At 39.8% G+C, this 15,319-nt stretch overlaps 1 protein-coding gene across 10 annotated transcripts in view; it reads right to left on the bottom strand.

Moving 5' to 3' along the window:
• Positions 1-15,319, bottom strand: part of CASK (calcium/calmodulin dependent serine protein kinase) — a 188,276-nt gene that overhangs the window by 102,048 nt on the left and 70,909 nt on the right. For all 10 annotated transcript variants that reach the window (XM_085048768.1, XM_085048777.1, XM_085048794.1 and 7 more), the window contains exon 3: positions 7,624-7,729. In XM_085048768.1, coding sequence (XP_084904894.1) covers positions 7,624-7,729 — 106 coding nt within the window. The remainder of the gene's footprint in view (positions 1-7,623; positions 7,730-15,319) is intronic.

Here is a 15,319-nt window from a genome sequence, read left to right as displayed (position 1 = left end):
TTTGCTCAATTCCCTACACCACGTCTGCATACAGGGCTAAATATCACTCAGAGGATATGCTGTGCTTCACTGCATAGAGTCCTGTACAGCAGCCATGGGGAAAGTTCATTGACAGCAGCATAAACCTGGATTTCACTGTCTCACTGGAAAAAATCCCTCATGTCCATCTCTCAATGCTTTCTCAAATGTAGAACATACAAAATGTATGATCAGCTACCAAAGCAAGGAGACATCACTCTCATGAAGCAGCAGAACCCTTTCAAAGACTAATTATCTGTACTTTTTAACAAGTCAGTGAAATTAAAGTTCCAGAGGCACTCAAGTTTTTTAGCAGCATCAATAGCTTCTGAGATACAGAGGGAGGAGTTTAATTTTTTTACATTAACTTTTCTATTACACAAGGTGTTTCTAATCAGCATGGTCTTTAACATGTATTTCTACCTCCCACTCACAGCTATCAGCATTTTTTCATTTAAATTTTGCAACAGTAAGTGGCAGTTTGAGTTTCTTTTTGGCAAATACGTTTGAAAGTTTTATTCCACTAAGAGGAACTCTCCTGGCCCTTCAAGCCCAAATATGCATCAGGTGTATTTTAATCTCTAACTTCAGTTGACTATTTTTGCAAGACAAAATCTTCCTTTTAGGAGTATATTTGATTCATGCATAAGGAGGGCCTTTATCACCCCATGTGATACAATATATTCAATACATGATATTGACTATCATGTGACTTTTGTCTAGCTGAGGGTGAAAAACAGCCAGAGTCAACCGCAGTTACAAGAAATCCCAGAAAATGCCAGAAAAGAAAGCATCCAAAGAGAAGGCGAACTAACAAATTAAAAACTCAGCAATAGCTCAACCACTTAAAGATTACTTTGCAGAAACTAAATGCCTTGATATAAGGCCATTGAAGTTTTGGGATATTGATGGAACGAAAGTTCAGGAAGTCTCAAGGGCTTGAAACTGTTAGCATGAGCATGTGAAAACCACAAAAAAAAAAAAGTTAAAATCCATTGAAGTACACATTCAAATAATTCACCTTGAAGACGTAAGTGGATGATGCAAAAAAAGTTGGGAAAAATCACAACACAGCTGTAATCTGAGAGAATCCCCTGACACCAGCAGAGGGAGCTCACAGCAGGGACATGAACCAACCAGGACCGATGTACTTTTTATCCTGCCCAGAAAATTTATTCCCAAATCATACCGAATACAGGAATCTGCTCTGACTCTAGCAGTGACTGAAGAATAGACAGGATACTGCAGAAGAGATCTGTTTTCATACTGAGGTATGATAGCTTTGAATTTGCAGACTAATAGGATGTAGCCTACAATTTAATTTATTGATGAAGAATGAGAAAGCTTCAGAAGCACTGCTTCATTTAGGGAACTGAAATGTTACCTAATAAGAAAAAATTCAGAGTTGACATACTGCTCATAACTGAGTTTACTGAGTTTTGTACCATGTGGGTTCAAGGCTTGTGCTCAATTGCATTTTTCCATTCAGCTCAACAGTTTTTATATACTTGCCACCTTCACTTACCTCAAATAAACCAACTGCAACCCTGTTAAGTATAGCTTTTATGAATTTGAGATTGCAAACCTAAAGCATTTCTACATGTTAGCTACATTAAATGGCAAAACTATATGTATACAACTATTACATACATCCTAACTGCTAAATCTAAACAGATCAGTTCTTCTAATGTCCCAAGAGAGAAATCTCTCTCAGAATGCACTAAGAAAAACAAATCCACCTATGTATAGCAGTGAGACAATATTCTGCAAATGACCAGATATTAAGGTATCTGCAATCCACTCACTGTTCCTGTATTGAGCTCTTCAGCATGAAAGTAATCTCAGTCCACACGCTTTGATTATACTGAGGACAAACTGCAAATAATGTACTTGTAAGTCTAAAATCTTAGTTTAGTAGTTTTCAGGCCCTACGAAATGAGTATTTGCTTTCTTTTACAAATATTTCAAGTAGCCAACCCTTCTCAAAGTATTCTCACTGATAAAAATGAATTATCATTAGGAAAAAACATCTAAAGCAATAGAATATAAAGTGATACTTGCATACAAAAGAGAAAACCATATTCTGTTTAAAACCAGGCAGCTCAGAGGGACCTCATCAGTCTCTACAAATGCCTGAAAGGAGGTTGTAGCCAGGTTGGTGTTGGTAGGTTGCAGCCAGGTCTTCTCTCAGGTAACAAAAGCAATCAGAAAAGGCAAAACGGCCTCAAGCTGTGCCGGGGATGTTTACATTACATAGTAGGAAAAATTTCTTCACTGAAAGGGTTGTCAAGCATGAGAACAGGATGTCCAGGTTAATGCTGGAGTCACCATCCCTGGGGTTATTTAAAAGATGTGCAGATGTGGAGTATAGGGACATGGCTTAGTGGTGGACTTGGCAGTGCTGGGTTAACAGTTGGACTTTGATGATCTTACAAGGTCTTTTCCAACCTAAATGACCCTATGATTCTATAGAGCTGCCAGCAAATAACACCAAGAATGGGACAGGAAATTGCAACTGTACTATAGAGAGCAAAGCTGGCCTTTTTCAGATATTAGGTGTCTCTAGAGCCTCCAAGGGATAATTTCCATCAGAGTAAAGAGTCCTTTACCCTTCTAGGGGTGCAGCTGGGGTGTGTGTGAGGGAAATAACTTTGCAGAGGCACATCCCCTCTCATTGATGATGCAGTAACACCTAAATACTTTTAAAATAATATTTTTACCTTAGCAGTAAGACTCTCTGGGACAGGATCTGCTTCGTACTTTACACATGCACATCATCTATTACAACCAACTGCTTCACTGCAGTTTATTACAGAAGCATTACATGGTTTAGTGCAGCCTACTGGCAACATGACATTTGGCCCCACTCTGGAGCATGCTTGAGCTTGTGTATGAATAAGGGGTTAAAAACAGGGCTCATGTTTTGGTGTTAAACCTCACTGCAACTGTTCATCAGTGTTTCCATGAAACATGACTTGATTTTTTTAATGTTTCCTTAAAAAAAATTTTCCAAAATTGGGCACAAGCTGTAAAATTTTCCTAAGCAGTATAATATTGTTGTTACCAGGTACATACTACCTGTGCTTCTTTAACTTGCACTTTTTTTATATCGACAGATTTATCAAGATATTCAGGGTGCTCCTAGCAGCTGCTCCATGCAGCTCAAAGCCTATGAAACAGTAGTGGATCGATGTATCATTTACAGGCAAGTAATGGCACAAAGTTTTAGGTTTGGTTATTCCATGCATTTAATGTGCTGGGCCTGCTTTAATTTTCATGTTCCATGCCAGTTCCAGTGCCTTTGGCTGTTGAAGGGATGTCAGGTGTAGCCCTTTGTGACACAGGCGCCTTGTGTCAGGGCTCTTTGCGATGCAGGACATTGTGGTGCCCAGAGGCCTTTGTGACATGGCAGAGCCCACCAAGCTATATAAGGAGCACAGAGCCCTGTGGTGCCTGGTGCCAGGAGAGCTCCCTGAGAGCCTCTGCAGCAGTCAGAAAAACATGGACATGCTCATGGAGAAGGCGATGCCCAACTGTCCCCTTGCCATGGAGCAGCCAGGACTGTGCATGAGGCCCCAGGTGATGGGCAGTGATGGAGGGAGAGGGGCCAGAGGGAGCTGGGATGGGGCTGGAGGGAGATGGGATGGGGCCAGAGGGAGCTGGGATGGGGCCAGAGAGCAGCTCTCTGGAGCCCAGGGCCTTGCAGCCCCTGAAGTGCCAATGCAGTGGCCTCCTTGCCCCCAGCTGGGGCACAGAGCCAGGGCCCTGCCCTGCACAGCCCCTGCTGCCCCCCAGGCCCCTCAGCTCCCCAGCTGGAAGCCCTCAGGGAGCAGTGGGCGAGGGTGGCAGCCGAGGGGGCAGAACTGCCAGGGCCCCAGAGTGTGGAGTGGGACTTGGCTGTGGATAAGGGAAACTGGGAACACTCCATGGACCAAGAGCCCTTCCTGTGGGAAGATGAGACAGACAAAGAGCTTTTCCAAGAAGATGGCAGCCAAGTGCTTTCCCTAGGGGGACTCTCGAGTGACCAGGAGCTCTCAGAAGGAGACGTCACACTAGAGCCAGCATTGGCTCAAGAAGAAGATTGTAGTGACAAAGTGCTTTCCCGAGGGAGACTCTCTAGTGAGTGGGAGCTCTCTGAAGGTGAAGTTAGACTGGAGCCAGTGCTGTCCCAAGAAGATGACAGCGACCAAGAGCTTTCCCTAGGGGGAATCTCCAGTGACTGGGAGCTCTCTGAAGGGGAAATCAGACCAGAGCCACCATTGTCCCAAGCCAGAGATGACAGCAAAGAGGAGCCACAGGAGGACTGGCAACAGATCACCATCCATACCATCTGGGTGAACCCCAAGTATCCCCAGTTCCTGCAGGAGCTCCACAGCCCCTGGTGCTCCCCCAGCCCCTCAGCTCCCCAGCAGGGAGCCCAGGCCCTCGGGCAGCAGCCAGCTGTCCCTCAGAAGCCCCTGTCCCGCTTCAGGCAGCGCTGCAGCTCTGCTCAGCCTGTTCCGCTGCCCCTGCCTGAGGCCTCAGCTGGACGAGTAGCCCTGCTGCCAGTGCCAGGCCAGCCCTGCAGTGCCACTGGCCAGAGCCTGCCTGCTGTCCTGAGGGAGCCACACGGGCTGCCTGTGCCTGCTGTGTCCAGCCAGGCTGAGCAGGACTGCTGCACAAACTGTTCTTCCGTGACAGTCAGAGTTTGGTTTAGGAAACTGTAGTAGTAAGAAAACAAACCCCAAAAACCTCACCCCCCAAAAGAAATTACCCCCCCAAAATAGAATAATAAGAGGAATAGGAATAAGAGTAAGAAGATGATGAAGAAATAATACTAGTAAACACGAAGAAAATGAGTAACAAAAAGAATAGTAAGTTGAATAACAGTAAGAATGAGAATAAGAAGATGAAGAAGAAAAAAAATCATAGTAATAGTAGTAAATGAAGAAGAAGATGATGAAGAGGAAGAACTAATAGTAGTAAATAATAAGAATAATACGAATAAGAAGAGTAAGTTGAACAAGAATTAAAAGAACAAGAAGATTAAGAAGTAATAATAGTGGGAATAATAGTAAGAAATGGAGTATGAAAAACAGTAGTAAGAAAAATAAGAACTAAGATGAAGAAATAGTAGCAGTAGTAAAGAAGAAGAAGAAGGAGAAGACAAAGACTAAGATGAAAATGAAATAGTAGTAGTAAATAAGAATATCAAATTAAAATACACATCTACGTATCTAGAACCACAGAATGAAGGGAAGGGCCTTAAAGATCATCTACTTCCAACTGATTATCTTCTGAACTCTCTCTCTGAGACCTCATTCCTATTTCTTTCTAGCTCTCTACCTCTCCTTTCTTCTTAAATAAAATCCATGTGAAATCAAATCTGTACACTGTCATCATGTGCTTTCATTTGCACCTTCATTGGGGCAGAGGCATCTCTTTCATGGGATCATAACACATGGGCAGAGGTCCCTTCCAGCCACAAACATTCCATGATTCTGGTCAGCTGCTCACTTCTCTTTTCTTCTTCCCTCTGCTTCAAGCCGGGAACGTGTTTGAAAATGTCCAGCAAACAAACATTTGCTGTCTGCTCTTCTGTCCTCATTCTCCTCAGCAGAGGACAGGATGAGGCATCAGGAAGAAAAGGGCAGCTTGCCTTCACCCTTCAGTAGCACGCAGGGGGGAAAAAGTCTCGTAATCTCTGCAGATGTTCCCATGTCTGTGTTGTGTAGTGGAAATCATTCCATCCCGCATGGTTCTTTACCAGACTTTTCAGACATTTCTACATAAAAACCGAAACAAATTCTTGTTCATTGTTTCTAAATTACATGATTCTCCATATTTGATCTCCGACTGGTTATTGATCCCTTTGCCTTTGATGCTAATTTGGTCCTCATTCTTTGGTTCTCTGCTAGCTCCAAGCTTGTTTTTAGGGTCACAATTATGTAGAGTGCCAGTAACACACTCAGACAATGCAGTTTTATTCCACAGCAAACACCTGCTGCTGAATCACTTTACCAAGGTATCCCCTCCAGCACAACACATTCTTCACACAGCTTTTCCTTTCCCTGCCACATTTTGAGCACAGGTGTTCCTACAGCCTCATTTTCTATCTTTTCTACAAAAGACTGATGAATTTTGTGTACAAAGGAGACATGGACATACATATGATTAACAATGATTACCCCTTAAATAATTTAGCTTTGTAATTCCTTCTTTCATGTGGCCTGAAGTCAGGTGCAGAATTCGCGTAGTAATTCTAATTGCTCAGACTTGCTTTTTATGTGTACAAACATAAATTATAATAGGCTTGTCATTAAAAAATAATTACTGCTTTTGTCTCATATTTCTGAGCTACCAGTACGGTAAAAATAGAAGCAAACCCTTTTTTCCTTTTGAAAATCTTGTTAATTATCAGAGTATGTCTCCCCAAGGTGTACATAATTATTTCATAATAGGGTAATTAAAGTCCCTTGGTCCATGCTTTGGGATTTACAAAAAAAAAAAAGCAAAGTCAGTATTGAATCAAAATGTACAGAGTAGAAAGCACAGAACAATTATTTTACAAAACCCTAAGTTTATAAACTCATCTAAAAAAGCAGAAGATCTGCAAACAACAATTTTCTGCTTTACCTAATTTTTTTGCTGTTACCACTGGCTTTTCCACTACCTCAATGGTAAAACATGTGAGAATTATTTTTTAAGTGGACATCTCAAATCAAATTCTTGGCTCTAGTGGACAAGCCAATTTGACCTAACACACTGGCATGATGTGGTTATTCCAACATGAGCACCTCAAATGCATCAGAAAACACAATGCAGGAAGATCAGAGAAATTTAAGAGGCACAAATACATATGCCCCCATGCACTAGGAATGAATCTATGGGGAGCACAAGAAGAAGAGCTGCTAGGCAGAGAGAAAAAAGATTGAGAACAGAACATGCACAAATGACCATTCGACATGTCTGGATGTGTGCTCTTCATTTAGCTAAAACCTAACTCAGGAGGGACTAATAATTTTTTCAAAGAAACAATGTGGTGATTTTGGGGCTGCCCCCCTTTTTTGTTTCTTGATGTTGATTAAAAATGCCTGTCCATTGCTGAAAAGCCATGTTTTGTTCACCCTTCCAACTAAACTCTTACATTCAAACTTCCAAAACAGATCTTTTAGACAAAGGCCTCTTTCCATATACTGTGTACAGGTAAACTGACTTACAAGAATACTTAAATAAACCAGTAACTTTACTTTTTTATCTAATACTAGAAAAACACTGCTAAAGAATCAACAGTGTGGAATAAAATAAGCCAAACTTCACTACTGGAGTAGAATATCCCCAGTTACCCAGAGATGATGTCTACCAGCAGATTTTCAACTTGTTCTCTTGTACCCTGCGGCCATCAATAAAGATCATGCCTGTCTTAGCAAGCCCTGGTGTTCACCACTTAGACAGTGGGACAACTCTTATTTTTATTTGGGACAACCTGTACTTGCCATAAATAAAAATTTTCAAAGCACTCAAGACCTCTGAGCTACAAAACCTGCAGGCGTGAGAAGACACACTTTCAGGGTTTTATTTAGCAAATGACAATGCAGAAAGGTAAATTCAAGGAGAGAAACTTACAACTCGAAGACCATATAAAGCATTCCATCTGAGCTGTATGTCTCCAACAGTTCAACAATGTGAGGATGCTTCAGCATGTGACAAATACTGGCTTCTCTCTTCAGATCTGTGGAAGATAAGAAAGTAGTTGTAGATAAGCTATATAGTCAAGCTGTTCAGAACACAAGGTTTGGAAAGACGGAAACAATTGAAATTTCTAATAAATTAATTAATCTTTATAAAGAACACTGGCAAGATGGTATTTAATTATGCTTAATTAAAATACTCACATAGCTCTCAAAACTTAACAGATTCCTGAATTCACATATTAATAAAAGATCTCTTTGGTCATAGTCTGAAGAACTCTACAGAAATAAGTTCCTTTAATGTACATTTGGTGACTATACCGAGATTTTCATCCCAAATATTCAATGAAACGACAGAATTATGTCCAAATGCAGAAGACAGGCTCTTTCAGAGCACTACAAAACTATTAATAACTGGAGGTCTCTCCTCTGATTCCTCTGCTCAAAGCAAGGTGAACTAGAGCAGATTGCCCAGACCCGCACCCAGCTGGGCTCTGAACATGTCCAAGTGTGGAAATTCCACAACCTGCCCAGGAAACCTCCACTGATACCTGACTGCCCTCCTAAGAAGTGGTTTTCTTATGCTTAAGTTTCTTGCAGTTTACTTATTTAATAGTATTTATTTTTAAATCCCAGTATACGAAATCACACTAGCACAAATTTTAATCAGCATGTATTAGTTTGCATCTGTGCTCTAGAGAAGAGTGAGTAAAGCAGAAAAGTTGCAACTAAAAGAAGAGCAGAAACCACTCTGAAACCTCTCAAAGCTTGGGAAATTTTGTTTTATACAACACTGTTACTTCTGATCACAAATCAATCCTTCTGCAGATAAAGAAATGTAAAAAACCAAACCACACTGAATTAATTTTCCTTCTTTGTTGAAACAATTTGGTACTTTTGTTATTTTATCATCCTTAAACCTTTTTTCTTTTAACTTATCTACTTGTATTCTAGAAAGAATAGCAAAATCTTGAATGAATATCTTTGATGATAATTTGACAAGGAAATTATCAGTCTGAATTCTGAATTTTACTTTTCTATTCTCTTTCCATACAATTGGTCATTGTTCTAGAATGACCTATATATGCATTTACAGAGAAATAAAAATATTATTTCTTGGTTTGAGAATATTCACCATATTATTGCACAACACCAGAAAGAAATTTAAAATGCACTTTTTCACATGTGCCCTCTTACATTCTTAGCATGAATCAATAATATTGAAAAATGCAAGCAGCCAGATGAACACTCTTTCATGTGAAACATTTAACAGCTGACTCAGATTTATGCTAGCCTTCGGATCTTTCAGCCACCTATAAATTCAAAAGAAAAGCTGAGAGTTTGGAAATGACAGAAATTCAATCCAAGAAAAATGTTCAGATTCACAAAGTGCAAATTTTGTTACCAGAACTTTCACCTGCATTATGTGTTCCCTCCCTCAAAACATTGCAAATATAATCTAAAAGCAAAATACCAGAGCAACCCTTTATAAACCATTATGTAATGACACCTTAGGAAGTACAAGCAGAACAGCAAACAGAAGTATCATTCACTGATGCACAAGAAATTTTGATAAAGAAATTAATGTGAAATTTGCCCTTTTTTGCCATCTATTTATGTGGATGAAATTCTACAACCTAAGAAAACAGCAGCATGTCTTTCACTATGGAAAATACTCACAGTATCAATTCTTACACCACCTTAATGCCGTGTAACTACTAAAGCCACACTGTATTTCCATCACATTAGGCAATGATTTCACATTAAATAGTTACCACCCCTTTTCCAGGCAGAGAGGTTCACACCAAGGAGCAATGAGTGGAAGAGAATAACAAACTATGTGATTCTGTGAATGTCTATGATCTTCAGACAACAAGCTGCTTATATTTTGTCTCTTACTTTATAACAACTTCAAAACTATCACACTTCACCGTGGTATCTGATACCTATTTCAGGTGGAAAGCAAAGTGGAAACATCCAACAGGAAATTACAGAAAAGTTCTGCTTTATTTACAGGCAAAAATTGTGTTCAAAATAGTTTATTTTGGTTGCTTCCTTTATTATATTTTGTGGGCTTTATTTGAAGGGAAGTAGAACTGAAAGGAAGAAAGTATGTGCTGCCATTTCCCTCATTCCTCTGTGTAATATTGGATGAGTGCAACAATTGCTCACAGACAGAGCACCAGCACAAGAGGAAGGAGAAACAAAGTGGAAAATAAAATCTCCAAACACGAAAACAAATGAAAAGAAGTTACAGAACAAGGTTTTGTACGACTGAGGGGTCTTGGGGCTAAGGGCAGAACAAAGTCCTATTTTAAACACAGCAGGGACTTGTTCAACAGTAGGCTTATTAAGAAAAAGAAAACTAGGTATAAAGAGACAGACAAGTACATAGCACACTGATCCAACAAAGCCACAGGGCAGAAAAGAGATGATGGATTCTGAAGCACATTTTGACCATGACACAAAGGTCAAAATATTTCATGTTTAAAACCAGTAAATAGGAAAGGGGAGGGAGGAGAAAAGGCAGAAATGACAAATATATTTCAGATTTCACTTAAGAAAATGACATCAGCATCTATTCAATCCTTTATCAAATGCTTTTACCAGACTGAATTAAATTTCACCTCCACAGGTTCAAGAGGTAAATAAAATCCCAAGTACCCACAGATATGGTTCCAGTTCTGAATGCAACATAAATCCAAGCAGATGTCTGGTTGCAACAGGTGATTTAAGGATTTCCTAAGAAAAATCCAATTATTATCTTGTGAGCCACCATATTATCTGTAGCATCACTCTGCTGCTACATTGACCATAACATTGTATAAACTATTTCCTACCTCCTGTTAAGTTTTCTAAACCTCTGCTGAGTATTTGAGCCATGCTGTGCAGTAATAAAGGTCCCAGACACATATCAAAATAAGCCTTTCATATTCCAAACACCTACAAAAGATTCAGGACAACTTTAGAATCTGCCAATGGAGTGAGTTAGCTTTAAGCAGCAAGAGGTGATGTGTCATTTACTAATGGTTTTATACCCCATATTTACAATAGTCTTCTTCACTTGTAAACAAAATTTAGCTGAAAGGACATAGCCTCAGGCAAGACAAGGTCTTGGAATCTAAACCAAACTGTCACCTTTTACTTGCTGGACTATTCGTTTGAATCCTTTCTGAACCCTTCATCTAGTCATTTTTCTCTTCTTGACATGTTTGAAGAAATTACTTTCTGGTTCATTCTTTAAGGCTTCCCTGTCAGCACTTTTTTTCAAAATTAAATATAATTGACAACAGCGATAATAGAACTGTAAGTTTTAAAAGCACAAACTTTAAAGGTTTCTCTGCCAGCTGTATGAAAGGTATTGTCAAACCAAAAATAGGGGAAAAGACGTGGTGTTCCATTTAACTTGTTTAGCACACAGGCTGATACTTTACATCATAATTTGAAAATCATTTACAAGCTATCCTTTCACACAACTGTTACCAATAAATGTTTCAGAATTTCAGTCTGTTTACAAAACTCTGACAGTTTTTTAGCAACTGGAGACATATAAAGTTTCCATTTTACACCTGCTAATTATTTAGAGAGGCACTAAAGTTGTTAAGACGGCTTGAAAGTTCAGACTTTGGTAACAAAGAAGAGAAGTTCAAAGATGGAAAAGGGAATTCCCAGCCATAACCACCACATGGAGAAAATGCAGCCTCATGTGAGGATAGTGATACTGAAAGTGAAGTACTGGAAGCACTAAAAAAGGTAACTGCTCTAAATAATCGCATAGAAAGATATATCAGTCTTTGAGAGAAAACATAAAACATGAGTATCACTTAAAATTCCCATGGGAGTTAAACACCTAATATCCTACACTACTCCGACAATTCTGGCAAACACCTAATTTCTTTCAAAATCTGATATCCAAGGTTTTAAAACATCTCAAACATACTGAACATATTTTCAAAGTATGTTCATGGAAAAAAGAATTAGATGTTCTCTAGCAGCCTGCATTATAGCACCATTTCATAACCTTAAAAGTGATATGCACAGACAGTAGCAGCCTCATCTTTTTTGGGGACAGACAGCTCCAAGCTTCTTAGCAAGATGGAAGACACATGTCATTTTTATGTATACACAATTCAATTTTATACGTACACCATTCCGATTTTCCAGGTTCAGTCCTTTAAAGGATTAGTTCTCCAGCCACAGCTTGTGTACAACAGTATTTTGAAAGGAAGTATCTGCATCAGTAAGGCTCTTGCTTAAAATGCATTTGTACAGAAGCTCTTGCTTCTATACATTTGTACAGCAAGAACATGATTATACATAATTTAAATGGATGTGGTATTACTGAGTTAAAAGGAAATCAATGTTTTGTCCACTTGGTTATGTCATTCTCACCACCCATCCTTTGGTGAGCTTCATGGAGAAGCTCCTGATCACTCCAAATGGGATTCTTTCAGAGGCAGCTAAACTGAACTGTGTGCCTTGGAAATGTGCCTGATGCATCACCTGAAGCACAGACAAGGCACACACTGAGATCTCAGCCCCAGCTGTTTCACCCTACAAACACACTGGGTTTTGTCCTGTGGATTAGCCTTTGCTAGATGTTCAATTAGCCTTTGCTAGATGTTCAATTCAGCTGGGCAGGGGTAGAAAATACAACAAGAACAAAAAACCTCATAGGTTGAGATAAAGACAGGGAGATTGCTTATCAGCTACTATTATCAGCAAAACAGCCTTGATGAAATTAACTTATTTACTGCCAATTAAAACAAGTACTTAATGATTTGGGTAGAGGGAATCAAGAAGATAGACGTGAAACCAAGAAATATCTTCCCCTCTTTGACAGGCTCAGCTTCACTCCTTCCCTCCAGCCCCGGCTGTGAGGGATGCAGGGGTGAGGATGATGCTCAGAACACTGCAGTGCTTCCCCTCTGCTGCCCCAGCAAGAGTCCTCTATCTGCCCTGCCATCTCCTTCCCTGACCTTGCTGGTCCTTCTTTTTGTTCCACTCTACCTACACTTTGCTCCAGTGTTTCCTACCCCTCCTTAAATATATCTTCACAGAAGCACCACACACAAGGCTGATGGGCTCAATTTTGGCCCACTGGAGCTGTCTGGGAACCTGTAGCCCTGAGTCTCGTCCCACAGAAGCTGTCCCTGAACTCTCCCACACCAGAAATGTGCCAGTTACATTTAATCCAGGTCTAATTCCCTTTCTGCAGTAGACATTACACATCTATTACCTGTTCCTGTAACAGCCACATGGAACATTCTGAACACCACCAAACTCCAGTTTAACCAATCACACAGTACCTGGGGTCACACTTCCTAAGCCAGGTGAACTTCCAGCAAAACACTGGCTTAAAAAATGTCCCTATCTCCTCTCTTTGGCCACTCTTGGTGCTCTGTGAAAATTACTTCTAGGCTTTATTATTCTAATAATACACCAGGGAAGTTATTAAAGCTCTCAGTGCAGCCAACACACTGCAACAGGAACGAGCAGCTGGAGGTGGGAACATCCTGTATTGACATTGGCAGTCAAACTCCTGTACTACAGAACCACAGCAATGTTTCTGCCCCAAAGATTTGTTCCTTTCATTTTTTCTTTTCTTCCACTAGAGTGTATTCCCCTTTCCCTTAATTAAAACAGCACTGGCTGTCTCCCTGGGACATGTGAGTGACTCCTCATCACACAGATACATCCGACCAGTTAATGACTCGTTGCCTCAACAAGCACTAAAAGCTTTCCTGCCTCTCCTCCCACACACTTTGGGGTGGCTGAGGCTCCACGGCAGCCAAGCTGATTTAACTGCTGGCTGTTTCCCCCTTCATCCCACGCACATTCCTGGCCTCTGTTCCACTGTGCAGCAGCCTGGAGCTTGTCACACCACACACCAAACCATGGCAGTGCTAACTCAGTTAAAAAAATAAATAAATAAATTTTTGTCTCCACTGGCTCAGTGTTTTGCAGTTTTAGCATGGGAAATGGCTCATGAGCAACCTCAAATATAGAAGTCAGCTTAAAAGAAGGAAAATATATATGGAAGGAGAAAGCAAATAAGGCTGGGAAAAGCAACGTTTAGAACTGTTTAGGATGTTGCAAAACACAAATACACACCTTTCCCTGGTAAGTGTCTCCACTGTCACCAAATCTGTGTTGCATAATCAGTCTGTACCTTAGCTAACATGCTTGAAACATCCACCAAAAAGAAACTAATGCATAGAGCTATGAGTGGCACTTGATAAAAACACCATGGTAATCAACAAGTGCAGTGCCAATGTGAGATAATCCATCTCCTGTCAGGATCTTTTAATGCTACTGTAGTGTTTGGAAACAAAATGTTGACACGAGGCAAGAACAACGAAATGCAGTTACAGCTAATATTTCCCTTTTTGAGATCCCCATGCAGAAACCTATGGAAATCTTTACTTTGTGGAGTAAGACTTTGTAGATATTGGCTAAATTCTAAATAGCTTTCATTTGCTACTCTAGTCTTTCTCAGTATTTGGACACAAATATAAACCTATTAATGTCTTTTTAACTGGAGCTGGGTGTCTTGGGAGACTTACAAGGCAATTTTCCTTCCTCAATTTATACTCTGTCAGCTATGACGAACATGAAACTGGGCATGAAAAAATCCCACTTTTCTCTCAACTTCTGATGCATCCACCAGACTTGTCCAGAATCACCTGACAGACAGTGTAAGTTGGTTTGCATGATTGTGTCCATGAAAGCAACTCTACCTTCCTTTTTATTCACTTCCTCACTTTTCCTGGCAAATATGCAAATAAGCAATACTTCATAAATAAGATGGCATATTTTGGGAAATGAATCAACTTGAACTAATAAAAATGTTTAAGAACACCCAAAAGAGTATTTAACAGCTGCCTACTGCAGATAATCTAAACCAATTTCATTTAATTAAATGATAATTCTTAGCAACTTTTTACAAAGCACCCACCATATTGAAAAAAAATCTAATATATTTCAAGGAAGAACAAAGATTAGCTATCTCTCATCTAAGACTTTCCATATTCTGTGTCCTCTTGGTTTATACTCAATAGCAGGTTCAGAGAGGTAGGGGAACAGGGAAAGAAAAGAGGAAATATAGGAATGTGAAAGCAACACCTGGTGGATTATTATTGTTTTTTAATTAGATGCACAATATGTCTTTCAAAATGCTTTTAGTAGTTTTTTCTGTGGCAAAGTAGCAGTTTCTGAAGTGCTTCACAAACTCAAGAAGGAACATAATCAGAAGTAGGGCTGAAAACTCCATAAATTAGTTTAAAAAGTAGTAAGGAGGATTCTCTCTTTCACGAGCTTGGCCTTCCAAACAGAAATGGAATTGTTGCTGAAGACATTGTTCAACCTCTGCTGTAAAATCTGAAACACTTTTCTCCTAATGTTGCACTGTTTTCAATAATTAATGAAAGGAAATTGAAAATAGTCATTGACTCTCAAGTTGTGATCAATCAAGTTATGAAAACGAGTTCATTATTGATAACCCCATTGATTAAATCCCACTTCCCCACCTGTTTCCCAGCACTGTGTAACAGCCTGAAACCCAACACCTTCCCAAGTACCATAAACCACAGGTGTTTACACTGCAAACCACAACTTTAAACACTTTGTGA

Source organism: Lichenostomus cassidix, chromosome 1, assembly GCF_008360975.1.
Source record: "Lichenostomus cassidix isolate B80296 chromosome 1, HeHo_3.0, whole genome shotgun sequence".
In the NCBI taxonomy this organism is placed as follows: Eukaryota; Metazoa; Chordata; class Aves; order Passeriformes; family Meliphagidae; genus Lichenostomus; species Lichenostomus cassidix.
This window is presented reverse-complemented; position numbering and strand designations above follow the sequence as displayed.